This window comes from Ochotona curzoniae, unplaced genomic scaffold (assembly GCF_017591425.1).
Source record: "Ochotona curzoniae isolate NIBS_2020 unplaced genomic scaffold, NIBS_Ocur_1.0 contig_2723, whole genome shotgun sequence".
Classification (NCBI taxonomy): domain Eukaryota; kingdom Metazoa; phylum Chordata; class Mammalia; order Lagomorpha; family Ochotonidae; genus Ochotona; species Ochotona curzoniae.
The window spans coordinates 896,264-922,974 of NW_024465573.1; the positions used below are offsets into that span (position 1 = coordinate 896,264).

Below are 26,711 nucleotides of genomic sequence, written 5' to 3' on the forward strand. Positions count from 1 at the left end.
TCGATCCCAAAAGGACAAACACCATATGTACTCTCTGAAATAAGGCAACCTTCATGCAAAATACAAGATCAATAGCCCTTTCAGTACTCTTTTTGCTACATTTCATGAGTTTTGACATTCTTGTTTTCATTTTCATCTCTTCAAAAAAGTATTTTACTCTTCTTAAATTCTTCACTGACTCATAGGTCATACAGCAGCATCATTTTCTTCAATAAAGTTCTTGATTTTTTTCATTTCTTCAGCAACATATAAATCATTCAGTAACATGTTATTTAACTTCATAGTGTTGTAAATTTCTATTTTTCTTTCTGTTGTTGATTTTGTTTTTATGGTAAGTGTGTAATAGAGACTATCATATCCAGATGTGAGGATACAATACAGTATGTGTCTCTACTTTCATTTTCAAATCGAAGATGGACTCCCAATGAAACTTGACATTAGGATGTTGAATTCTCTGCTATTGCCCATACCCACAATGTCAGGATACATTTAAATAGCAGAATTACAGACTTACAACTATTTATGAAGGACTACACTATTGTAATAATATAGGGAAGATCAGCTGGGGAGAAAGGGAAATGGGGGGTGGGTGGTAAGGGAAATCCCAGAGCCTATGGCACTGTATCATTTTTTAAAAAAGCAGCGTTAGAGGACTGAAACCATCCAAATTCAAGACTTATTATAAAGCTAAATAATCAACAGTGTAATATTTGTGAAGAGGTAGAAAAACAGATCAACAGAACAGAATAAGGAACTCAAATATAGAAGCATACAATATAGTAAATCACTCTTCAAAAAAAGTAGCAAAGGCAATACAATGAAGAAAATTGTATTACAAAAAGTACTGCCATAGCTGCACTTTCACAGGCAAATCAAAACCACTTCATATGACATCCTGAAAAGGGAAAAGCATGGAGACAGCAGAAAGAGAAACTCTCTTCTGGGGGTCTGAGGATAAGGAGGAAGGATGCCAAAAATGGAGCATTTTCAGGGCAGTGAAGCTACTGCGTATGACACTACAACTGTGGACACATCCATATTTTGTCCCAACCCATTTTAGGCAAAATACCAAGAAGCGAACCCGCATGTCAACTACAGATTTTGCATAATAATATATTAATATGCTTATTAACTATAATAAATTGTGAGGAGGATGGTGATAGGAAGGCTGTCTGTATGGGTGCAGGAGGTTACATGGGAAGTCTGTAATTTTTGCTCACTTTTTCTGTGAACTCAAAAACTCTCAAAAACAAGATTTATTTATGAAATGAATGGGTCAGTGTTTGTATCCCAAACGGGCATCAATGAGAGTTCCGACTGCTCCATTTCCAACCCAGTGCCCTGTTTAATCAACACCTGAGGAAGCAGAAGGTAGCCCAAGTGCTTAGGCATCTACAACCACGTGGGAGACCTGTATGAAGTTCTGGGCTCCTGGCTGCTGCTTGGCCCAGTCCTGGCTGTCACAGCCATTTGGGGAGTAAGTGAATGGAAGGTCTCTTTTCTCTCCCCTTCCCTCCCTCTTTTCTCCTCTCTCCCCTTCTTTCCGTAACTTTACCTTTCAAAAAAATAAATCTTTTTTCTAATTAAACAAACAAGGTAAGTATTCACTATCTTTCAGTATTCTATTAGTATCAAAATAGTTGCTTCCCATATGGTTTAAAAGGCTAAACTACTGGGGATCAGCTTTATAGCACAACAGGTTAAGCTGTTACTTGCAATGCTGGCATCCCTTATCACAGTGCTGCTTTTGATACAGCTTCCTGCTAATGTGTCTGGCAAGACAGCAGAGGATGGCCCAAGTGGTTGGGCTCCTACCACCCATGTGGGAGACCAGGCTGATGAAGTTCCTGGCCCCTGGCTCCAGCCTGGCATACTGCAACCATTTGCATGGTAAACCAGCATATGGGAGATCTCTCTCTCTCTCTCTTAATCTCTTTGTTACTCTGCCTTTTAAGGAAATAAATAAATTCTTTAGGGGGGAAAAATAAGGAAAACTGATTATTTTTAAAATTTAACTCCCCAAATCTCTTACCCGGTCATTTAAGGCTTACAATGAGGATCCAAGAACTTACTTTTCAATTTTCTTCTTTTGTTCTTTTTGCCTTTTTTGTTCTTTAACTTGCTCTCTCTCAATATCCATGAAAAGTCGCCTATGTCTCAGGTACTGCCTTTGACGCTAAAGAAAAGAGGTTTAAAATTATTCACTTTCTACTCTCAGGACTTTTCTGAGGAACTCTTTTGGGATAGATAAAAAAGTCATGTAACATGGACTATGTCCTTGATTTACCTCTGACTATGGTGACTCAAGATAATATCCCATGCAAGAACTTTATATTTTTAAGAACATAGCAATTAGGTGTTCACCCACAAAGCAGAGAAAGAAGTACTCATTTAGCTTGCCCTTAGTACAATCTCTTGTCAATAGTACTTGAGGAAATGATTGTACTGTATATGATAAGATATGTATTATATTTACTCTGTGTTCCCAAGTGGTAAGTGCCATAAAAGCAGGGCCACCAAAAGAATGTGAGAGGTATTTATAGCAGAACAATAATCACTTCAACTTTTCAATGGCAGAGAGGAGGGCAGGAGGGCTACAGTATATCAGGACATCGTATTCTTAAATGCAGCAAGTATCATAAAAGCAAATGCTGTTACACAGTGATCCATCCGTATCTCTGGATTTATTTACACTCACTTCAGGATACAAGATATGCTTTTTAAAAAATAATTATTAAAAATCTAAGTAGCAGTTCTCAATATTGAGAATGTACCAGAATCAAGAATGTTACCTTCTATAAGCATAAATGCTCTAAAACTTCCTTTTTACTCACCAACTCAATATATCTAGTTGAGTCCACATGTCTGTATTTTGAAAAACAACAACAACAATAAAAAAGTTTCATATATGATATTGATGCATAGCCAGGGTTAAGAACTGTTGGGTTAAAGGAGGGACTGATGGGCTAGCCAATCTTAAGTTGACATCAGCAGGAAAAATGCACTAGCCTAAGATCTGAGTTCACAACAACCCTAAGAATTTGGAAAAGTCCACCACATTACAATGTTTCCATCAACTTCTTAGCATCTGTGGTATCAGTTCTTAGTGTGCCAAGAGGTAACCAAATGTTCCTCATTTCATACAGGCTACAACAGAAATACTGGTATCTGAAAACATTATCATCACATACTTCCTTCTTGTCCTCTTCTTGATCTACTCCAGGCCGAAATGCCAGTGGAGCCCGGGATTCCCATCTTGACTGACAGTTGTTACAAACCTGTTGAAAATCCAGTCACATACAGCAACAAAGTTATCAGATGCTATCCTTGTGAACCCTTTAGATATTTTTAACATTAATTCTCTTTGCTTGCAAACTTAAGCAACAGATAAAGAACCAAACAACAAATATCTGAAAAAAAGCAAAAAAAAAAAATTATGAAAGGAAGCAGTATCAGAAGGAATTAATGCCAATTGTTTTTGGTGTTTGAATAATTCATTTCAAAAATAAAAATGAACAAATAACTAAAAAGTTCTTCTGAAGTGACTACTGTAAAATCACTCTGCCCCCAGGAGTGTTTGGAATCGAGTACAGGCTCTAAAGCCAGATCCCTTAATATCTCAAATCTATGGCCACTTTCAGTCTATGTAACTGTCTTGATAGGTGTTAAGCATAGAGTATTAGAATCTAAAAACATATCAAACAACTTACATGTCAGAGGAAACTGGAGCTAATGTTCCCCACATTAACTAGCCTTATCACATAACCTGGTAAATATACTTGGACATTATATGGGTTAAACTATGTATTTCCAACTTGTAGAAATAAAAGGTAACAGCTTTCTTTAATTTCTTCAGTTTAAAAGTTATTTAGCAGGGCCAGGGTTAAGTAACAGCCTGCAACATCAACATCCCAGATGAGCTTCAGCTCTAGTTTCACTTTCAGTTCCAGTTTCACTTTTAATTCAGCTCTCTGTGTCTAGAACGCAGTCGAGGCCCCAAGTACTCTGGCTCCTGCCATTCATGTGGGAGACCTGGATAGAATCCCAACTTCTTGGCTTCAGTCTAGTCAAGCTCTAGCTGTCACGGACATTTAGGGAATGACAAAGTCACTCTCTTTGTCTCTAATTCTGCCTTTCAAATAGTAAGTAACTTTAAAATTTATATATTTTTCAGCAAAACTGTAAAATACAAGACCAATACATAAAAGAATTTTACTTCCATAACTCTTATGGACCACCTTAGAAACGAAATTAAGAAAAAATTTTCACTGACAAAGCCATCAAAAAACAGTAAAACAATTAAGGGATAAATCTAATGAAGAAAGCAAAAATTTTATAAAATCTAAGAGACACTGTTGAAAGAAATTAAAGATACAGATAAACAGAAGGATATCCCAATATTCACAAATTGGAAGATCTCATATTAATATGGCAGTCAATGTTTTAATTAGGATATTTAATTCAATTTCACCACAGTTGATTTCCTTGCAGAAATTGACAATAGGATCTTAAAATTCCTACGAAAATGCTAAGGAATAGTTAGGACAATATTGAAAAAGAACACGGTTTGAGGGAGCCTGGTATGATAGCCTAATGGCTAAAATCTTCACCTTGCATGCACCAATCTCATAAGGGTGCTGGTTCATGTCCCAGCTGCTCCACTTCCCTTCCAGTTCCCTGCATTTGACCTAGAAAAGCAGTTGAGGATGGCCCAAAGCCTTGGGACCCTGCACCTGCATGGGAGACCCAGAAGAAGCTCATGGCTCCTGGCATTGGACCAGCTCAGCACCAATTGTTGCAGCAGAGGAGTTAACCAGCAGATGGAAGATTTTTCTGTTTCTCCTTCACTCTAAATTTGACTTTCCAATAAAAATAAATAATTTTTTTAAAAGAACATAGTTTGAGGAATCACTTTTCTTAATTTCAAGACAGGTTCACTGGCTTAAGAAAACAGAACCAACCCAGCAATTGCAACCACCAGCTGATCAGGGCGATAGACTGTGCCAGGCCCTGTACTTGCTAGCACATACAAGAATCAGATCCGAGAACACCTCAGACAAAGTTTCATTGGAGATCTCCCCAATCAAAATGCTGGACTCAGAACCCTAACCATGAAAAGAGAGAAGACAGAACAAGTCAACCAACCATCTCAGCTATGTCTTGGCAGTGAAATACGGGGCAAACAGAGACTCTATGATGGACTATGTCAATCACTGGAATCCACAAGGACCTCATAGTGCTTGGAGTGGCAAGATCGGCAGCGATTCAAAACTGTTGAAATATCAAAACCACCTGAGCAAGAACCTCAGAGCAAACCCTACATCTGGGACCTGGGGAGGGTGGGAAATTGGGTGGGCCTTCTCCCTTAATACCCTCCTTTAAACATGAAGGAAACAATATGGAAAAAATAATAGTCTTACCCACTTTCCTGTAGCCCTTGACCCTTTTTACCCTAATTAACTATGTAAAGATTGTCAAAATATATTTTAAAAATTTGAAATAAATAAATAAATTGGTCCTTTTCATAAAAAAAAAAAGAATACATACACAGATCAATGAAACAGAATTCAGAAGTAGGACGTAAGCCTGTGGCACTGTTGCCCTGTGATTTTTTTGTCACAGCATCAAGGCAATTCAGTAGTGAAGAACACTCTTAACAAGCAGCGCTGAAATATTGGTCATCCACATACAAACAATGGAATTAGGCCATTTCCTCACAGCAAAAACAAAAACATAAAAGTATACCACAACCTAAATTTGAGAGAGATAAGATCCTTAGAGAAACAGAGTATGTATTCAGAACCTTGGATTAGATAATGGGGTTTTGCTTGTGAGTATGTGTGGATTTTAAAGATTTACTTTTTTATTTGAAAGGCAGATTTTACAGAGAGAAAATAAACAGAAAAAGAAGTCTTCCATCTGCTGGTTCATTTTCCAAATGGCTACAAGTGCCAGAACTTAGCAGATCTGAAGCCAGGAGCGAAGAGCTTCTTCTAGGTCTCCCACATGGGTACAAGACCCAAGTCTTTAAGCCATTCTCTGCTGTTTTCCCAGGTTATAATCAGAGAGCTAGATTGGAAATAGAGTAGGCAGGACATGAACTGGCATCCACAATGGGATGTTGACGCTAGCAGGCAGAGGATTAGCTTGCTATAGCACTGCACTAGCCCCTTCTGTCTTTAAGACTATACCAAATGTGTAAGATGAAAAAGAAAATGCAATTTGGACTCTGTAAAAAAATTTAAAATGTAGGGTGGATGTGTGGTGAAATAGGCTAAGGTGTGGCTTGGGATACCCTTATCCCAAATCAGAGTGCTAGCTGAAGTCTTGACTACTCTGCTTCTGATACAGCTTCCTGCTAATGCATCCTTGGAGGGGCCATGCCGCCCACACAGGTCTAGATGGAATTCCAGGTTCTTGGTAGTAGCCTTGCCCGGCCCTGGTTGCTGCAGGCATTTGGGGAGGGAACCAGCAGTTGGAAAACAGCTTTCTCTTTTGCAGACAAAGTTATCAAATGAAAACATACTTTCAAAAGTTTATAACTTCTGTACTACAATGGATAATATCAAGGAAGTAAAAAAACAACCTCTAAAATAGGGAGTAAAATCCTAAGATATGGCTTGTATAGAGCCTGTGTGCAAAAAATATTAAGAACTCTTATAATTCTATAATCAAAACAAAAAAACCCACACAATTAGAAATTAGAAATGACTATTCTCCTAAGAAGATATACACATGGTTAATAAACACTTGCAAAGTGCTGAACACTTTAGTCATCAGGAAAAATACAAATCAAAAGTATAGAAAGGTACTGCTAATTTCACTTGGGAGGGAATAATTTAAAGTAAAGATAACAGGTTCTGGTGAGAATGTAGAGAAACCTGAACCTTTTACACTGTTGGTGGGAATGAAAAATGGCAAAGCCACCCTGCAATATAATCTGCTAGTTTATATGTTTGAACACAGAGTCAGCACATGTCCCGGCCTTCTCATTACTAGGTATCTATACCCAAGAGAAATGAAAAAATATGTCCAGAGAAAAACTTACACAGAAATGTTCACAGCAGCATTATTCCTAACAGTCAAAAAGCAGAGATAGGCTAAATGTCCGTCGTTTGTTAAAATGACCAGTAAAATGTGCTGCGCGTATAATATTAGTTAGCAATGCATTCGAAGGAAGCACTGCTGCACGCTACATCAATGAACTCTGAAAACATGCCAAATAAAGAAATCAGTCACAGAAAGCTACATATTCTATGATCTAATTACTGTATGTCTATAATAGACAAATCGACAAAGACAAAACAATCTAGTAGTTGCAGAGCTGGAGATGGTACTTTGGAGAAATGAGGACTGGCTGACGCTGGGAAAAGGTCCTTTTAGGGGTGATAAAAAAGTTCTCTAATTTCGCCTGGCATAGTAACCTAGTGGCTAAAGTCTTTGCCTTGCACACGCCAGGATCCCATATGGTCACTAGTTCATGTCCCGTTGGCCTTGCTTTCTATCCAGCTCCCTGCTGGTGGCATGGGAAAGCAGTCGAGGACAGCACAAAGTCTTGAGACACTGTAAATATTGTGGGAGGCCCTGAAGAAACTCCTGGCTCTGTATACCTGTTTTTCCAATAAAAAAACAAACACACAAATAAATAAGTATTTTTTAAAAGTTCTGAAATTGTGGGGCCTGGCGTGGTGGCGCAGTGGTTAAGGTCCTTGCCTTGCACGCCCGGGATCCCACATGGGCACTAGTTCTAATCCCGGAAGCCCCGCTTCCCTTCCAGCTCCCTGCTTGTGGCCCGGGAAAGCAGTCGAGGACGGCCCAAGGCTTTAGGACCCTGCACCGTGTGGGAGACCCGGAAGAGGCTCCTGGCTTCGGATCGGCATAGTATCGGCCGTTGTGCTCACTTGGGGAGTGAATCATCGGACGGAAGATCTTCCTCTCTGTCTCTCCTCTTTGTATATCTGCCTTTCCAATAAAAAAATAATAAAAATAAATCTTAAAAAAAATGAAATGCTTTAAAAAAAAAGTTCTGAAATTGTGGCAATCCTTGCACAACCCTGTGAATATATTAAAAACACAGAATCATGTACCTGAACTAGAACAATTATATGGTATATGAATTAATAGTCAATCTTCATTAGTTCATTAGCTCCATTTTCCATATCTGCAATCATGCTTATCATTAACATTTATGTGCAATCTGAATATTCACAACATTCATACAGTCCTTTGCAGACACAGCACAGAACCATGAGAAATCTGAGTCACACAGTGCATGCTGCCAGCTGTGATCAAACATGGTAATGCTCTACCTTTGTTTTAGCTCTCATAAACAAAAGTACTTTTGTAGTCTATTTACATCAAGGTGTGTTTTCTTTTTTTTTTTTTTTTTGCAATTGGGAGTGTTTTGTTAGTGATTTCATCATTTAAAATGAACCTCGATATAGTGCTGAAATGGTATTTATCAATTCTAGACACAAAAAAGGTGGTGACACGTCTGATGGAGAATGTACAGATGTTGGGTTAGCTTTAGTCAGGCTTAGCATGAGCTACGGTGTTCTTAGCTGTGAACTCAATGCTAATGGGTCAACCACATATACTAAAGAATGTGTTTTCTTATAGAAATATCATACAACAAGAAAAGGTAGGGCTGGCGCAATAGCATAGCGGTTAAGGTCCTCGCCTGGAACGCCCAGGATCCTACATAGGCGCCAGTTCTAATCTCGGCAGCTCCACTTCCTATCCAGCTCCCTGTTTGTGGCCTAGGAAAGCAGTTGAGGACAGCCCAAAGCCTTTGGACCTTGCACCCATGTGGGATACCCGGAAAGAAGTTCCTGGCTCCTGACTTCGGATTGGCACAGCACCGACCGTTGCGGTTACTTGGGGAGTGAATCATCAGATGGAAGGTCTTCCTCTCTGTCTCTCCTCCTCTCTATACATCTGCATTTCCAATTAAAATAAATAAATCTTTAAAAAAAAAAAAAAAAAAAAAAAAAACAAGAAAAGGTTTCCTACTCTCTGTGACCCACCTCGCAAAGGAGAAATTCTAGTTTCAATGTCTTGCCTTCTGAAGGGAGAAAGGAAATAGCAGAAAGGAGGACAGAGCGTTAAAGACACTTGCCTTGTGAGACTCGCCTGGGGATGTCATTCTCCAAGGCCTACCACCACCCAAAGCAAGCCACAGGCTGAATACAATTGCTTCCAAAATCCAAATGGCACTATTTTTGCCTACCTAGAAAAATGCATTCTAAAATTCCTAAGAGATCTCAAGAGAATCTAAACAGCAAAACCAGGTGTATTTTAAGCTACAAGTTTCACTCTTCCTGGTTTCAAAACTTATTACAAAGCTACAGTAATCAAAACAACGTAGTACATACAGACAGACACATGCCGATGGGACAGAACGTAGAGCAAACACTGGCACATCACATGCTTTTGCATCAGTCAGAACCATTTGATGAGGAAAGGACAGTCTTATCAGCAGATGCGGATGGGGACTCTGGATTAACAAAAGCAAAACAACGAAATTGGGCCCTTGTCATATATCATCTACAAAATTAACCCAGAAAGTATCAAAGATTTAAATGAAAAACACAGGAAATATGTTTCATGACACTGGAATTGGCAATGATTTCTTTAATATGATACCAAAAGCACAAGTAATTAAAGAAACAAATAGATAAATCAGGCTACCTTAAAATAAAAAACTTTTTCACATCAAAGGACACTATCCACAGAGTAGAAAGACAGCATATAAGATATGGGGGAAAACACTTGCACTGAGAAGAAAACAGACAGGAAGCAAGGACAGAGAAAAACAGAAACAGAAAAGGCTGTCTGTGCTAAGTTGATCAAGATTTTGAAAAAAATATTTATTTTTTTAATTGGAAAGTCAGATTTAAAACATTTCCTTATTTTATGATATTTCTATAAGAAAACACATTCTTTAACATACGTGGTTGACCCATTAACATTGAGTTCACAGCTAAGAACACCGTAGCTCATGCTAAGCCTGACTAAAGCTAAACCAACATCTATATGTTCTCTATCAGGCGTGTCGCAAAAATTTTTGTGTCTAGAATTGGTAGATACCACTTCAGCACTATACCGAGGAAGACTTACAGAGAGAGAAGAGACAGAGAGAAAGATCTTCCATCTTCTGGTTCACTCCCCAAGTGGCTACAAAGGAGCTGAGCTGATCCAAAGCCAGGAGCCAAGAGTTTGCTCCAGGTCTCCCACATGGGTGCACTGTTCCAAGGCATTGGGCCATCCTCTACTGTTTTCCCAGGCCACAAGCAGGGAGATGGATGCAGAGAGATGGAAAGCAGGGAGATGGATGGAAAGTGGGGCAGCCAGGACATGAACCAGCATCCACATGGGACCCGGTACATGCAAGGCAAGGACTTCAGCCACTAGGGCACCACGCCAGGCCCCATCAAGATAGCCTTTTCCTAGGAAATGTCATTTAAGCTGAAATCTGAAGGATAAGTAAGGACAACATTTTGAAGAAAAAAGGGGAAGACAATCCAGGGGAACAAACATATACAAAAAACCTGAGGTAGGAAAAGAGCCAGGCATGGTTCAGGATATAGAAATGACAACACAGAATAAAACATGACAGTTAAGCTTTTGATCAACTTTATAAACCCAAACTGAAAGTCACACTTTGATCCTTGAACTTCAGTCCAAATCCTAATTTCTGATACCACCTGCTTTTCTTTATGCTCCAGCAGAAGATGTGAGGAAATTTCTGTTTATCACTTTCACACGCTCTAACTGCCTGAAGCCTTGTTTTTTAAATTACATAAGATGTTAAGCTTTAGTAGGAATAAACTGGTGTTCAGTTAAGCAAGCCCAGGATACATTTTAATAGGCCAAGATAACCTTTTCTTTTATGGCTCTTATCTTAACAGAATGCCCCAAGCCCTAAGTAAAAATCTTAAAAAGCCTCAGCCCAGTCTCACTGATTTCCTGGTAATGCAATCTTGTGCTCCATGAGGTCACTGATGAAGATCCAGACTCCAGACTGGCCGCAGGGTGAAGATTTCACATATCTTCTCACCATAAAAGGTGATAGCCACAGTTTCCTAAAGAGGCAACAGGTACTCCCAACAATACCTGAGGTTTCACTGAGAGTTCTAAAATCACCTGAGATCAGGACAGGATTTGGATATTGTAAAATTAAAATTAAAATTCTGCCTTTTTTAAAAAAAAAAAAAAACACTGATTTACTGATCTGGAAAGTCAGATATACAGAGAGGAGAAGAGACAGAGAGGAAGATCTTCTGCCCGATGATTCACTCTTCAACTGACCGCAACAGCCAAGAGCTGAGCTCTGATCTGACCCAGGAGCCTCTTCTGGGCTGCCCACGTGGGTACAAGGTCCCAAGACTTTGGCCCATCCTCTACTGTTTTCCCAGGCAGGGAGCAGGATGGGAAGCGGGGCTGCCAGGATTAGAACTGGCACCCACATGGGATCCCATTGTGGCCAGGGTGAGGACTTCAGACACTAGGCTAGCGTCAGACGCAAAAATCTGCCGTTTGATCCTGCCATTAAGCAGGGGATGAGCAGGAGTCTAGAATCCGGTCTGAATTGTATTTGCCATCTTCTGCAGTCTGCTTTACCTTTTTTCTGTGGGAAGCATCTCTCTGGGGCCTCCGAGGAGGATGCTGATGGCTATTCAGAAGCAAATCATCTCGCCACCTTTCAGCTGTCTCAACAGACACCTGCACCCTAAAGGATAAGCTCTAAAAGATAAAAAGGTACTATCAAATCATGTGAGCGGTGACATAACACTAGTGATAATATTGTAGGTTTGCTTCAATGATCGCTCACAAGGCTCTGACACATCACCACATCAAAGCAGACATTATATTTCATGTCACTATTATGTATTTTAACTCTACCTACAAAGCAACCTTAGATTTTATTCACAAAATAACAATCATATCTGTCTCCTAGGGTTATTGCGAGAATTAAATGAGAATCTACATAAAATTCTGAAATCATTTTGGCTAAGGTAAGTGCTCAATGAATATAAGCCACTATTCATATTACTAGCACTACTGCTAAAAGCTAATACTATTATCATCACCTTAGTTAATAACACAGACCTGGTAAGATGAACCCAAACCAACTGTTTTACTTTTTGTAGCTTACGCTTTGCTCTGTTCTCCCTGCACTCAGGCAGAGCCTGGACACTGGATTTCACATGAAATACAACCATGACATTCCAGAAATAACTCATTTCTACCTTTCTCATCTGTTCTATCAGCTGATGCCTGCCCATAGTCTGTGTACTAGAAGGCAACATGAACATTGAACACCAATTTTCCAATCAGGAGCATCAGATCAGTGGTGACAGTACTTAAAGCTTCTGTGAACAGGCCTGAAGTCCTTTCAGTAAGTGGGATATATGCCAGAACAAGAAGACACTAAATTCTTTGCCTTTTATTACTGACATTAACACTAACTCCGGAGGCAATTATCCCAACGCTCAGTAGATCTTGAGCCAAACCCTAAGTAATTTACTCTCCACTGTTCACCACATTCCACTACACTTATCTTCAGGAAAAGACTAGGTTGTGAATACTGGGTGAAACATACTGACAGCACTCCTGAAGCAATTTCTCTTGCAGTCTCCAATTTCTCAAAAGATGAGGTTTACTAGATACACTTGCTCTAAAACAATAAGATATAAACTGTCTAGGTAGAAATCATAAGCTAGTAATAATATTACACACTTCAGTGGCAAACTCAGAATAATAATAAATGAGGATAATGGAACACAGGGAATAGCATAATGAATTTCAAACATTCATCACTCAACTGTAACATTTTCTGTTCTATTTAAGATTATTTAAGGGGCTGGCATTGTGGTCAGGTAAAACCATGGCCTGTGACACTGTCATCTCATAAAGATGCCAGTTAATGTCCTGGCTGCTCTACTTCCAATCCAGCCTCCTCTGCTAACCACCTGGGAAAAGCAGTAGCAGATGACCCAAGCATATTTTGCTTTTAGCCCAACTCTGGAGGCCTTTATTCTAGGTACCACACAAACAAGCTAGCTTAACAAGCTCTGGCCTTACTCTTCAGTAATTCAGTCTCACTGTCCTACTAGAAAATGTATAGCTTTTCTTCTGTATTCAATTCTGTCTCTTTTTGTGGGGAAGGCTAGGTGCTGAACTTGAGGTGGAGCACATCGATAATATTCAAGGGGTAATTCTCTCTCTTTTCTTATAAAACATGAGGGATGCTGCGGAAACGTGTTCTAAAGGGATAACAAAAACCGAAAGCAAATTGCTTATCCAGGGCGATATATTAATCACACAGCTGTAGGCTTCATTGAGAACTCCTAGGAACTGGTACCAGGTAAGAATATTCTGATGTATTTTGACATGAATGAGGATCCTATGTTTTCAGCCCAACGCAGCAGACATAAACATGATATAACAGCCTATGAGCATTCACTTAATTTGACTCATAAAGTCCATTATTACATAGTCCATTAGAGCAGTCTTGTATCATTAGTTGCAAAGGACAACAGAAAAAAGGGGAGGGGGGATCCCTAGCAGAAAATTACTCATTTAGGGTTTAACAATCTGTATCCACTCTTCTTGAAGCAGTGTTTCTGTCTCAATAGAACTTAAAACTACTTTCCCACTAATGTGAAAAGGAATAAAAGATACTCATTTTTACATCAACTTCAAAGTTTCTGATTCTAACATTCCAATTATGAGTTACCAAGAATGTATAAATAAAATTCAGTTTCTTAATCTGTTGCTTCTTCAATCTTTTTTTGATTCTGCCTACCGGGTCTCTGAGGAGGTCCTGGAACTGGAGTTTAGGAGGCTGACACTGATAGTCCTTCAGAGAAAAGTCTTCTCTCCCTTTCTCATCTGCCACATCAGGGTTTGTTTCCTTACAGTGTACCTTCTCAAAGAGAAAAACAACAAACTTTAATGATCTGGTGGGAATGAAAGTAACAGTATTCTGTTATTCTAAGCTTCTTTTTTTTTAATACTCAGAATAACAGGAAATATTTGGAACAAAACAAAAAATCTTATTTATATCAGTTCTAAAGTTTAGTTGAGAACACTCTTTAAGAGCTCCAAAATAAACTCTAAACAATTAATTTCCTGCTGGTCTCTGACCTTTTTCCGTTCTATCTGGTCCCTGATGAAGCCCCTTTCTACCATCCTTCCTCTGAAAAAACTGATGCCAGCAAGTTTGCTTTCTAAAAAGAACAATCACAAAATGTCATTTGTTTAGTTAATAATGGTGAGTGACCAAGACTGTAGGCTTTGGTGAAAATTCAGTAGTTTAGGTCAGAAAAAAATTGGGCATCTGATTAAACAAAAATTCCTCAAAAATCTAGCCACAGCACTAAGCAATTTCCTTGTGTTAATCCCCTTCTCCTTTCTTTTGTTCTAACCGATCTGATGGAAGGCCATCCTTAGGACTTGTAAGATACTGCTGGGTCTTGGTAGGCCCCTCCTTTTTCTATCTTTCTGTTGTTAAAGCAGATGATGCCTGCCAGAAATAATTTTCCTAATAAAGACAATCTTTAGCAAGTAAATTGTTGAGATATCAACAACGTGCTGCTGACAATACTTGAACACTTAGTAAAAATCCCTGGAGTATTGAGAAATCAATCAGGAAACTGTACTTCCTAACTATGACACTCCAAATTTGACACAATTAGATTTAGTTAATCCCACAGTTAGATTTAGTAAATTCCACTCTACAAGCAAAAGTAGCTTATTTCTTCTTCTTGTAGTCCCTTCCAACTATGTATTTTACCTGATATTTGGATGGAATATTCTGGGTATTGTGAATAACACGATGATCTCCAGATAGAAAATTCTGGTGACTGGGGAGAACTTGATAATCTTTGGGCAAAATACTCCAGTCTTTGGGTAGAAAGTTCTGGTCCAAATATTTGGATGGGATATTCTGGTTAGTAGGTAGAAAATGCTGATCTCCAGATAGAAAATTCTGATCTTTAGGTAGAAAATCCTGTACTTGCCATTTGGGTGGAAGCTTCTGCTTTCTGAAGGGAACATGGTCATCTTTAGGTAGAAAGTTCTGCTCTTGACAGTCCAGTAAAATATTCTGGTCTTTGAGCAGCACACATGGATCTCCAGGTAGAAACTCTTGGTCAGCACAACTGGGTAAAATTGCCTGGTCCTTGGAGAAAACACTCTGGTCTTTGGGTAGAAAATCCTGGTTCTGACATTTCAGGAGAATATTCTGGTTTTTGGGGAAAACACATAAGCCTCTGGATGGAAAATCTTGGTTCTGACAGTTGGGTAAAATATCCTGGTCTTCAAATAGAAAATTCTGGTCATGATGTACAGGTAGAATGCTCTGGTCTTTGGCTAGAAAAGTCTGGTTTGACGGTAAAAAATTTTGAGTTTGCAACTCAATACTCACATCTTCTAGCCCAACACTCTGGGCTTCCAACATATTACTCTGAGTATCTGTCTGAACAATCTGTCCTTCCAGTGGAATAGTCTGTTTTTTTAGCTCAACAGCTTGAATCCCCAGGTCAACAGCCTGAGTAAGAGGCTCACCGTCCTGAGCTTCCAAGTCAACACTGTGAACTTCTTTTAAGTCACTCTGAGATTCTGGTAGTCCACCTTTGGTTTCTTGATGATCCTGGTCTTGTGGAATATGGTGAAAGCTCTGAGGATGTAGTTCAATTTGCTCTTCCTGTTCCATCATAACATTTTTAAATTTGACTTTCTAAAAGTGAATACAAACATTAAATATACAATGTCACATAGTAACAACACTCAAAATTCCTAAAACAATACTGTTGTCAAAGAAATTTATAAAATAAAATGTTATAATCTTTACCTACTTAACAGAACTGAAGAAGTTGAGTGCATCGGTCAAGGGACAAAGGAGCTATTCGCAAGCTAGGAATACCTGGGTTGTGATTAACCTTGGAACACCAAGCAGCAGACCAAACTTCCTGTGCTGTCTCTTCTTTGTGCCTCCCTCTGGTTAAAAATAACAAAAGAGAGTGTCCCTGGCCTCAATACTATCTTTTCTTCCTGTTTTACATGAGTTACAAGTAACTAATCAAAGTATACCAAGACTCTGTGTTAATGTCTTCTCCCTATTCTAAGAATTGCTAGCTTCATGTATTAATTATTAATTAATTAAAGCTTTGTATGACACCCAAGTTATTTCTAGGTATAAAACTCTATGTTTTGTTAGACAAAGTGTGTCATTCTGAAAGAGTGGATGATGCACAGATTAATAAAATCATTTCTCCGTTAAGCATCTTCTTGTTGTATGTTCAATTAATCCAGACAAGAACCCACATCTATGATCCCAAACAAGTACAACAGCATCAGTGACCCCCTAGCCCAAGTCACAATAAATTTTCCTTTTGTTTTACCTGAACTCTGCTACAAGACACATCCTTGTCTTCAGAAACAAATTCTTGCTGGTCCACCTGAAACAAATCTTCCCTTCCTTCCTCATTTGTTTTAACTGATGAAACTTCTTCATGGTCAAGTTCCTAAAGAAAATTAAAAAGAAAAATTAAAAAAAAACAGAAAATGTATTTATTACTGGTAGAAACAATGTAATTTCAATATAATGCTAGACTTCAAGACACTCTAACAGAACCTTATCAGGATAGCAAGTGAAGTAGAATTAAAGTTTTATGGTAATAGGTTGTAGACTAAAACTATAAAATACTAGTGAAAGAAATTAAAGATAAAATACCTGAAAAAAATACCCCATGTTCATAAATAGACATAATGTATGGATGGCAATATCACCCAAACTGATTGAAATATCAGCTGGCCTTTTTTCCCTCAAAAATTAATAACCTAGACATTAAGATGATATGGAGAGACCCTGACATGGAAAACATTTTTTAAAAGAAAAACAAAACAAAACAAAAATTCTTGGTACCATTAACCATCCCCGTCAGAATGGCTAAAGGGGTATCCTTACATACTGCTGATAGGAATATAAATTAGAAAAGCCATTATAGATAACAGTATGGCGATTTCTTAAGAAACTCCTATGATCCAGTAATCCCATTTTTTAGTATATATCCAAAAAGCATGAAATCAATGTACCATGTCTATGACAGTACTGTTCACAAGAGTCAAGATCTGGAATCAGCCACGGTGTTCATCATCAGATGAACTGATAAAGAAAATGTGGCATCTAAACACAATGAAATACTATTCAGCCATAAAGGGGAACGAAACTGTCACTGCGACAAAAAGGGTAGAACGGGAAGACATCATGTTAAGGTGAATAAGCCAGATGCAAAACAATTGTTATTTTTCCTTATATACAGAAGCTAAAAACAAAACAGCAAACAAAAACACCAACTCTCAACTTGGATAGTCTTGAATACTAAAGTCTGGAAGGAATAGAGAAAGTTTGGGTTATTAAACAGTAGAAGCTAGGTTTGATTCATTAATTGTGATTAGTATATATACTACTAATAAAAGGTGTTAATAATAAGGGAAGGTGGGTGAGGGTTAGAGGGGAACTCGTTGAATTACCTCACAATTTCTGTTTTGTAAGTTTTATACTACTCTGAAATTAAAATCTAAACCGAGAAGACAAACAAGATCTCATTCTTCCCAATTTCAAACCCACTTCAGGACAGTGTGACATGCAGAATATATATAGAACTGAGAGGTCAGAAACAAACTAATTTTTCTAGCCAACTGATTTTCAGTAACAGTATTTTCAGCAAGACAACTCAGTGGAGAAAAAACAGTCTTTTCAAGAAGCAGTATTGAGAGAACATGGTAACAACATGTAGAATCACTCCTCCATTCCTTACATAAAAAGTAACTTTTAAAAAAAAGTAAGGTGGGGCAGGCATAGTGTCTCAACAAGCTAATCCTCTATCTGTAAGCGCTGGCACACCATAAGGGCGCCAGTTCATGTCTTAGCTGTTCCACTTCCTATCCAGCTCCCTGCTGTGACCTGGGAAAGCAGCAGAGGATGGCCCAAGTCCTTGGAACCCTGTACCCTTGTGAGAAATCTGGAAAAGGCTCCCAGCTTCAGATCAGTTCAGTGCCAGCCACTGCAACCACCTGGGGAGCAAACCAGTGGATGGAAGATCTTTCTGTCTCTCTTTCTCTCTGTAAATCTACCTTTCCAAAAAAATAAATAAGTCTTAAAAAAATAATTAACAGACCCAAAGTTAAAACTGAAATGTTTAAATTCTTAGAATATATCAGAATCAAATTTCATTAACTTGGGTTAAGCAATGGTTAGCAGATACTGCATGAAATGTATAAACAACAAAAGAAAATTATCAAATATACCAAATTAAAAGATTTGTGCTATAAATTATACCATTAATAAAATGAAACAAAAATCCACAGAAAAGAAGAAATAAGTATCAAGCAATCTGGTAAGAGATTTCTACGCAGGACACATAAAGAACACTTACACAACTCAATGATTAAAGACAAATAACCTCACTAAAAAAACAATAACTACAAAAACACAGGCAAAGCATTTAAACAGTACTTCCTCTGTAAGAAGTAAAATTGAGCAATAACTATATGAAGAAACAAGACCATCAATGCCCTCAGTAAAATGCACATCAAAAGTGCATGATCGCTTCTCAGCCTTTTGGCTAAGATCAAGTGTAAAAGTATAGTGCAATACCACTTCATTACTCACAAGAATAACTATAACCAAAAGACCAACAATAACATGTTGGAGAAGATGTAGGGAAAATGGAATCATTGTATACTGCGAAAGAAACACAGGTTAACAGTTTTTCATAATGTGCAACGCAGAGGGACACAGAAATTTCACTCCCATATATCTATTCAAAAGAAATAAGTGTTCACACAGAAATGTATATGCAATTACACACAGCACCAATTATTCACAAAAGCCAAGAGGTGGAACTTGCTCAAATATCGACCAAATGATGAATAAAGAGATAAAATGTGAAATATAATGGAGCATTGTTTGACAAAAAGAGAAACGAAGCACTGCATACTGCAAGGCAGATAAACGTTGAAAACAGGCAGAGTTAAAGAAGATAATCACAAAAGGCCACATAGTAAATGACTCCATTCACTTGGAATACCCAGAATAGGAAAAGCCATAAAGATAAAAAGTGGGAGTCAATGTTGTGGTGCAGATAGTTAAGCTGTTACGCCTGCACTGAGATTGCGGCAACAGTTGGAGTACTCAGCTGCTCGCTTCCACTGGTTCCTGCTAATGTGTCTGGCAAAGCAGTGAGGGTGGTCTGAATCCCTAGGTCACTACCACCCACAGGGGAGACCTAGATGGAGATCCAGGCTCTTACCAGTCCGGGCCAGTTCTAGGTATTGCATTCATTTGGGCAGTGAGTCAGCAGACAGAAGATAACATTCTATGTGTCTGTGTGTTCTGTCATTCTCCTTTCCAAATATATAAATAAAAAGACAAAAAGTAAACTAATTGTTACCTTGGACTGGGTTAGGGGAAGGGTAGGAATGTGGAGTAACAGATTCTTATGAGAATGCGGTTTCTTTTTTCAGAACAAAGAAAATGCTCTAAATTAAATTCTGAGGAAAGTCACACAATTCTGAGTATGCTAGGAATCACTCAATTGGATACTTTGAATTGTGTGATATATGATGTATGTCTCAATAAAGCTGGCTAAAAAAAAAAAACCCCATACATTATAATCTTAACCCTTAATTATTTCCTAAATTAGCTGTGAATAGTTCTAACAAACCATCGGTTTTCCTCTTTCCTCTTTGCATTTCCCTCCCTGATTTTCCATAAAGCTCTCATATATACAGTAGTTAAAAGACCCTTAAAGCGGAACTCGCCTCTCTTTGTCCTGATGAATCCTGGTTTCCTAGAAAGTGCTTTTTGAGGGAAAAATCAATGCAAATATTAATGGACTAGGGAAAGTAATATTGTCATGACATTAAGCTAAGTTTTTATGAGGATATCTAGAATGATCTTAGCACGTAAAAAGGAACAAATAAGGGTAAGCATGCGGATCATTGCGTAAGGCACCACTTGGGGTATCTTGGATTGAATCCCAACTCTGCTTCTAACTCCAGCAGGTGACACCAACTGAGCAGACTGGAGGGAAAGACTTGATAAAACTGATGAGAAAATTTCACTACTTTCTCAGCTCATTCCCAATTATGGAGATGCATCTCTGTTACCTTACACACAAACACAGACACACACAAAACAACACTATATTCTGTGAAAGCAAGCAGTCAATTTGAATACACTATCATCATTATCATAAATTATTCTTAAATGGCATCTCTGACGTAAAAAAAATTGGCTTATACAAAGATGTTATGTCAGAGTTAATCCTCTCTTCTGCTGGATAATTATTTCAGTCAGACCTGTGAACAGTACTCTTCCTGGAAAAACACCAATTGAAAGATCTGAGTATGTTCCAAACACTCCAGCAGATCACTCACCAGCATGATAACCCCTTCTGTTCTGGAGTATTTAGAAAGCATCCAATCAAACTTTCTAACAATATCTTACAGTCAGTCAATTAGCCCAAACTATAAAACTGCCAAATCCACAGTACATAAAGAAATTATTAAGAAAATTTTAAATACCAAAGAAACCCCATCTCAAGACAATAAGACAATGCTACAAAAAGGCACCCATAAATAATGCATTTAGGATGGGCTGGATATTATGGACACACAAAATGTCCACTTATTTTCCAAAACTGAACTCGATAATTCTTAATTACTGCTAAAGAGACACAGTTTAATATTTGACAAATGTTCAGACATGTAATGAAAATAAAATGTAATCAAGCACTGCCGAACAACGTTTTAGTCAACATTCACAACAGTGGTCCCATAGTGGTCCCACTGGATTCTTAACACCTACTGACTTGGTAGCCCTTAGACTGTAAGTAAACTACATGATATTTACAAACTGACAAAATGGTCCAATATACATTTCCTTGAGTGTCTTTCCTTCATTAAGCAACACATGACTGTAAAACATAACCCAGGCAGGCCTGGCGGCATGGCCTAGCAGTTAAAGGCCTCGCCTTGAACGCACCAGAATCCCATATGGGCGCTGGTTCTAGTCCCGGCAGCTCCACTTCCCATCCAGCTCCCTGATTGTGGCCTGGGAAAGCAGTCGAGGACGGCCCAAAGCTTTGGGACCCTTTACCCATGTGGGAAACCTGGAAGAAGTTCCTGGACCCTGGCTTTGCATCGGCATAGCACTGGCCGTTGTGCTCACTTGGGGAGTGAATCATCGGACGGAAGATCTTCCTCTGTCTCTCCTCCTCTCTGTATATCTGCCTTTCCAGTAAATAAATAAATCTTTAAAAAAAAAAAAACATAACCCAGGGGAACACAATGGAATGTATCAATTAGGAAATAAAACTTTGAAAGAACTAAGAGACAGTCAATAATGCCCCCAAAAGTTAAAAAGTTTATTTTACTAGATGCTGCCTATCAAAACTTAAAATTAATACCAAAATCATATGAACACAGGAAAACACATGAATTTGGCATCCAAATTTATGAGTAACAAAATAAACAGGCACTCCAACAACGTCATTTTACCATTGTGGGTGTAAATATTCTAGCTCCACAGCTAGGTTCCATTTATCAATTCTAATCTTAGATTTTGAATCCCCAAATTTTCTTTTTTAAAAAAAATAACAGTACTGGATTTTTTTTTATTAGAAAGTAAAATATGTAGTTGCAGAAAATTTTAAAAGCAAAAGAAAATAAAAACCACCAAAATAATATCCAAATAGTTAGTATAAACTTCTTCCTTATTTGTTAATAGTTTCCTTTGCTGTACAAAAGCTTTTTAGTTTGATGTAGTCCCATTTGTTTATTTTGTCTTTGACTGCCTATGCTTTTGGCATCTTTTCTAAGATGACTTAACCCACTCCTATTTCTTGGAAATTATTTCCTATGTTTTCCTTTAATAGTTTGATGGTTTCTGGGTGTAGATTTAGGTCCTTGCACCATTTAAAGCTGATTTTTTTGTATAATGTGACAGGTTTGGGTCTTGCTTCTCTATTCTGCAAGCTATGATCCAGTTGTCCCAACAGCATTTGTTGAATAGACCAGGCTTTTTGTCTGGATTGTTTTCAGTTTCCTTATCAAAGAATAGTTGGCTACACATGTGTAGGCTGCCTTCTGGTATTTCTATTCTGTTCCATTAATTTTCTTCTCTGTTTCTGTACCAGTATCAGACTGTTTTGATAACCATTGTTTTATAGTATGTCTTGACGTCTGAAATTGTGATTCCTCCAGACTGATTTTTATTCTCCAGGATAGCTTTGGCTATTTGTAGTCTCTTGTGTTTCCAGATGAACTTTTGTATCTTCTTTTCTAATTCTGAGAATGTTGTCGGGATTTTTATTGGGATTGCATTGAATCTGTATATTAGTTTTGGTCATATGGACATTTTGATTATGTTGATCCTGCCAGTCCAGGAACATGGTCAGTTTCTTCATTTTCAAAGTCTTCTTCTATTTCTTTAATATTTTATAGTTTTCATCACAGAGGTCTTCTACATATTTAGTTAGCTTAATTCCTAGGTATTTAAGATTCTTCTCCACTATTTTAAAGGGAACTGTACTTAAAATTTCTTTCTCAGCCATGGAATTATTTGTGTACATTAGTGCCATCTATCTGTGTTCATTAATTTTGTATCCTGCTACCCTGCCAAAGTCTCTTATGAGTTCCATGAGTCTCTTGCCTGAGTCTTTTGGTTCTCCTGTGCAGAGAATCATGTCATCTACATATAGAGATAATTTGTTTTCCTTTTCCAATTTGGATTCCTTTAATTCCTTTTTCGTGTCTAATGGCTCTGGCTAGGACTTCCAATACTATAATGAAGAGTAGTGGTGACAGTGGACATCCCTGTCTAGTTCCAGATTTTAGTGGAAAGGCTTCCAGTCTTTCCCCATTTAGTATGATGCTGGCATTGGGTTTTTGGTAAATTGCTTTGATTGTGCTGTAGAATGTGGCTTCTATACCTATCTGGCTCAGGAGTTTCAGCATGAAGTGGTGTTGGATTTTACCAAGTGCCTTCTCTGCATTGATTGAGGTGATCATACGGTTTTTATTTTTCATTTGGTGGATGTGATGTATCACATGTATTGATTTGTGAATGTTGCATCATCCCTGCATGCCTGAGATGAATCTCACCTGGTCTGGGTGAATGACTGTCTGATGTTCTATTGGATCCTGTTGGCTAGTATTTTGTTTAGGATCTTTGTGACTATGTTCATCAAGCATATTGCTCTATAGCTATCTTTTTCTGTTGTTTCTCTATCTGGTTTTGCTATTAAGGTGATATTGGCTTCATAAAAAGAGTTTGAAAGAATCGCCTCCCTTTCTATTGTTTGGAAAAGCTTGTGTAGGATTGGGGTAAGTTCCTGTTGAAACATTTGGTAGAATTCAACAGTGAAGTCATCTGGTCCAGGGCTTTTCTTGATTGGGAGGGTTTTAATTGCTGATTCAATCTCAATCCATGCTATAGGACTATTTAGATTGTTAACTGATTCTTGATTCAATTTTGGTGGATTGTATGTGTCCAAAAATCTATCCATCTCTTCTAGGTCTTCTGATTTGCTCACATACAGTTGCTTGTAATAGTTCCTAATAATTCTCTGTATGTACAAGGTATCTGTTGTTCTAATTCCTTTCTCATCTCTTATGCTATTGATGCATATCTTCTCCCTCCTTTGTTTCATTGGTTGAGTTAGTGGGAAGTCTATTTTGTTCATTTTCTCAAAGAACCAGCTCTTTGATTCATTGGTTTTACGTATAGTTCTTTTGGACTCTAGTTGGTTTATTTCCTCTCATACTTTGATGATTTCTTTTTTTCCTATTAAACTTGGGATTGCTTTGCTGTTGTTTTTCTAGTTCCTTCAACTATAAGGTTAGCTCATTTTCTCAATGCCTTTCTAGTTTCTTCACATATGTATTGCTTGAAATAAACTTTACTATTTATACTGCCTTGATAGTGTCCCATAAGTTTTGATACATTGTATTAATGCCTTCATTTCTTTAGAGCAATTTTAAAATTTCTCCTTTGATTTCTTCTCTAACCTACTGCTCATTTAGTAACATATTATTCAGTCTCCATGTGTCTGCAGGTCTTCCTGTGTAATTTGACTTCTTGGTCTCTAGCTTCACTCCATGATGGTCTAGAAGATGCATGTTTTGACTATCCTAAAATTTGCCAAGTTCAGTAAAAATCATGCTTCAATACTATAAGCTGCTAAATATAAAAATGAAAACAGACACGAGACAGCTGAACAGTACCCTATAACCATTTTAAGGTGTATAGCAGCCAATTGTGTATAGACTAAAATTGAAATGTCAATGAACTAGTCACAGGATGTGATTAAGAACTTGCATTTTCTAACATATTGGTCACTCAATATCATGTCAACTAACTCCATGATGTTGTAAATTATTGTTGAAGTTGTGTAGTGGCTTTTCATTGGAGGGGATGATTTTCTGCCCATTCTACTTTCAGACCAGGAATGGTCTCCCAAGAAAACTGCTCAATTTATCTGGACAATAAGAGGCTGGACTCTATGCACAGTACATGCTCGCAATGAAGGAATCATGACTGGATATGAACTGTACTACTGTAACAATGTGGAGGAATGCAACATGGGGGGAGGGCATGGAGAGGAGTTGGGGGAATCCCAGAGCTTATGAAACTGTCATAAAACGAAATTAAAAAAAAAAGATCAAAGAAAAAAAATTTATTGAGGCTTGTTTTGTGGCCCATAACATAGTCAATTCTGGAGATTTCATGTACTGAAGAAAAAAAGCATATTCTCTATAGCATGAAAGGTTTGGTAGATAACAACTAAGTTCATTTGCTCTAGAGTTTGGGTGAGTTCTGTTGTTTCTTTGCTGAGTTTCTGTCTCTTTGATCTGACCATTGACGTTAACGGGATATTAAGGTCCTCCGTATGATCATATTGAAGTATATTTCTCCCTTTAAGTCCATTAGTGTTTGTTTCACCGTGGCTAGATGCCTTGGCATTTAGCACATATATATTTATTATGGAACCCTCCTCTTGCTAATGGATTCTTTGATCAGTCTATGGTATCTTTCTTCATCTCTTTTAAAGTTTTTTTTAATCTCTTATATCATCTGATATGACTATATTTGCATGTTTTTCCTTACCATTTGTTTTGAATATCTTTTCCCATCCTTTTGTTTCTTCTGACCTTTGTTGGTGAGATGTCTCTCCTGTAAGCAGGGTATAGATGGGTTTTGTTTTTGATTCAGTCCTCTAATCTATGGTGTTTGATTGATGAGTTTAAGCCAGTTACATTCAATGTTAATATGGATAGGTAGTAGTTTGGTCCTATCATTTTAGCAATGGGTTATTTTTTGATTGCCTCTGTTAGCCTTTTAGTGGGATGTTCTTCACATTTGCCTTTGGTTTTGGTAGCTGCTATTCCTTTTTTCTTTCACAAGAACGTCTTTCAGTATTATTGGTAGGGCAGGTTTAGAAGAAGCGAATTCCTGAAGTTTTACTTTATTGTGGAAGAATTTTATTTCATTTTCAAAGACAAAGGAGAGTTTTGTAGGATATGTTATTCTGCACTGAAAATATTTCCCTGTTAGAACCTGGAGTGTGTCACTCTATTCTCTCCTGGCCTGTAGCGTTTCCTCTGAGAGGTCAGATGTGAGTTTGATTAGGGTTCCTCTACAGGTCAGTTGATTGTTTTTACATGCACACTTAAGGAATCTTTTCCATATGTTCAACTGAAGAGAGCTTGATTATCATGTGTCATCATGACATTCGCTTTTGATTAACTCTGTTGGAAGTTCTGTGACCCTCCTGTATATCATTTTTCAATTATTTCTGAAGATTAGGAAAATTTTCATTTATTATTTCACTGAATAAACCTTTTAAATCTAGCTTCTCTTTCTGTGCCTTCTTGAACTCCCAAAATTATGTTGGGTCTTTTAATCATATCTTTCAATTCTTGGATACTTTTTTTTTAGCTTGGCCTAGCTCTGCTTCCAGCTTATCGTTTGCTTCCCCCTGGTGACAAGAAATATCTTCCAATTCTGAGATTCTTTATTTGTTTCATTCATTCTATTTTTGAGACTCACTTTTAATTTGCTCCACTGTATTCTTAACTTCTAAAATATCAGATTTCATTTGATTTATTTCCTGTGTGGCATATTTATTTCCTGTGTGGCTTCTCATTGTTGGTCAGTAGCTTCATAATGAGTTTTCTGAATTCTGTGTCCAGCATTTTCTCAATGTCTTCGTCAGTTAACTCTGAGGGTGGTACAGGATTTGCTCCTTTACCAGGGAGTCTTTGGTAATTCTCATTGTGCCTCTTTCTCTTCTTTTCACTTTTGACATTTATATTCTGGTTGGCAGGTTCTTCTCCTTAGTGCTGGTTTCTAAGATGCATTACCTACAGATCTACAATTTAATTTTTACGTTCAATCAGCGCCCTGGATTAGGAATCCAACTGTCCCAAATAACGGTTTGACAGCAGGGTTGATCTTGTCCACACATGTTGGCTGCTAACCTTCAGAACCTCCCAGAGTAACCAAGGACAGAGTCTGCAGAGTGCCACCATGCAACTGCTTTTTCTGAGGAGCCTGTGAGTGCTCTAAGCTGGAAATAATCTTGACCCCAGTTTAGCCCTTGCACAGCTCAACTGTCCTCCCTTCAATCTAAGAG

General features: G+C 37.9%; 1 protein-coding gene across 4 annotated transcripts in view; it reads right to left on the minus strand.

Annotated features, from left to right (window-relative positions):
• Positions 1-26,711, minus strand: part of CCDC15 (coiled-coil domain containing 15) — a 56,142-nt gene that overhangs the window by 16,162 nt on the left and 13,269 nt on the right. For 2 of the 4 annotated variants that reach the window (XM_040976770.1, XM_040976767.1), the window contains 6 exons: positions 16,410-16,532; positions 14,801-15,745; positions 13,811-13,933; positions 11,623-11,745; positions 3,192-3,278; positions 2,073-2,176 (listed from right to left, as the gene is read on the minus strand). In XM_040976770.1, the coding sequence (XP_040832704.1) occupies positions 2,073-2,176; positions 3,192-3,278; positions 11,623-11,745; positions 13,811-13,933; positions 14,801-15,745; positions 16,410-16,532 (1,505 nt within the window). The remainder of the gene's footprint in view (positions 1-2,072; positions 2,177-3,191; positions 3,279-11,622; positions 11,746-13,810; positions 13,934-14,800; positions 15,746-16,409; positions 16,533-26,711) is intronic. The other 2 variants (XM_040976768.1, XM_040976769.1) reach the window with 2 other exon arrangements.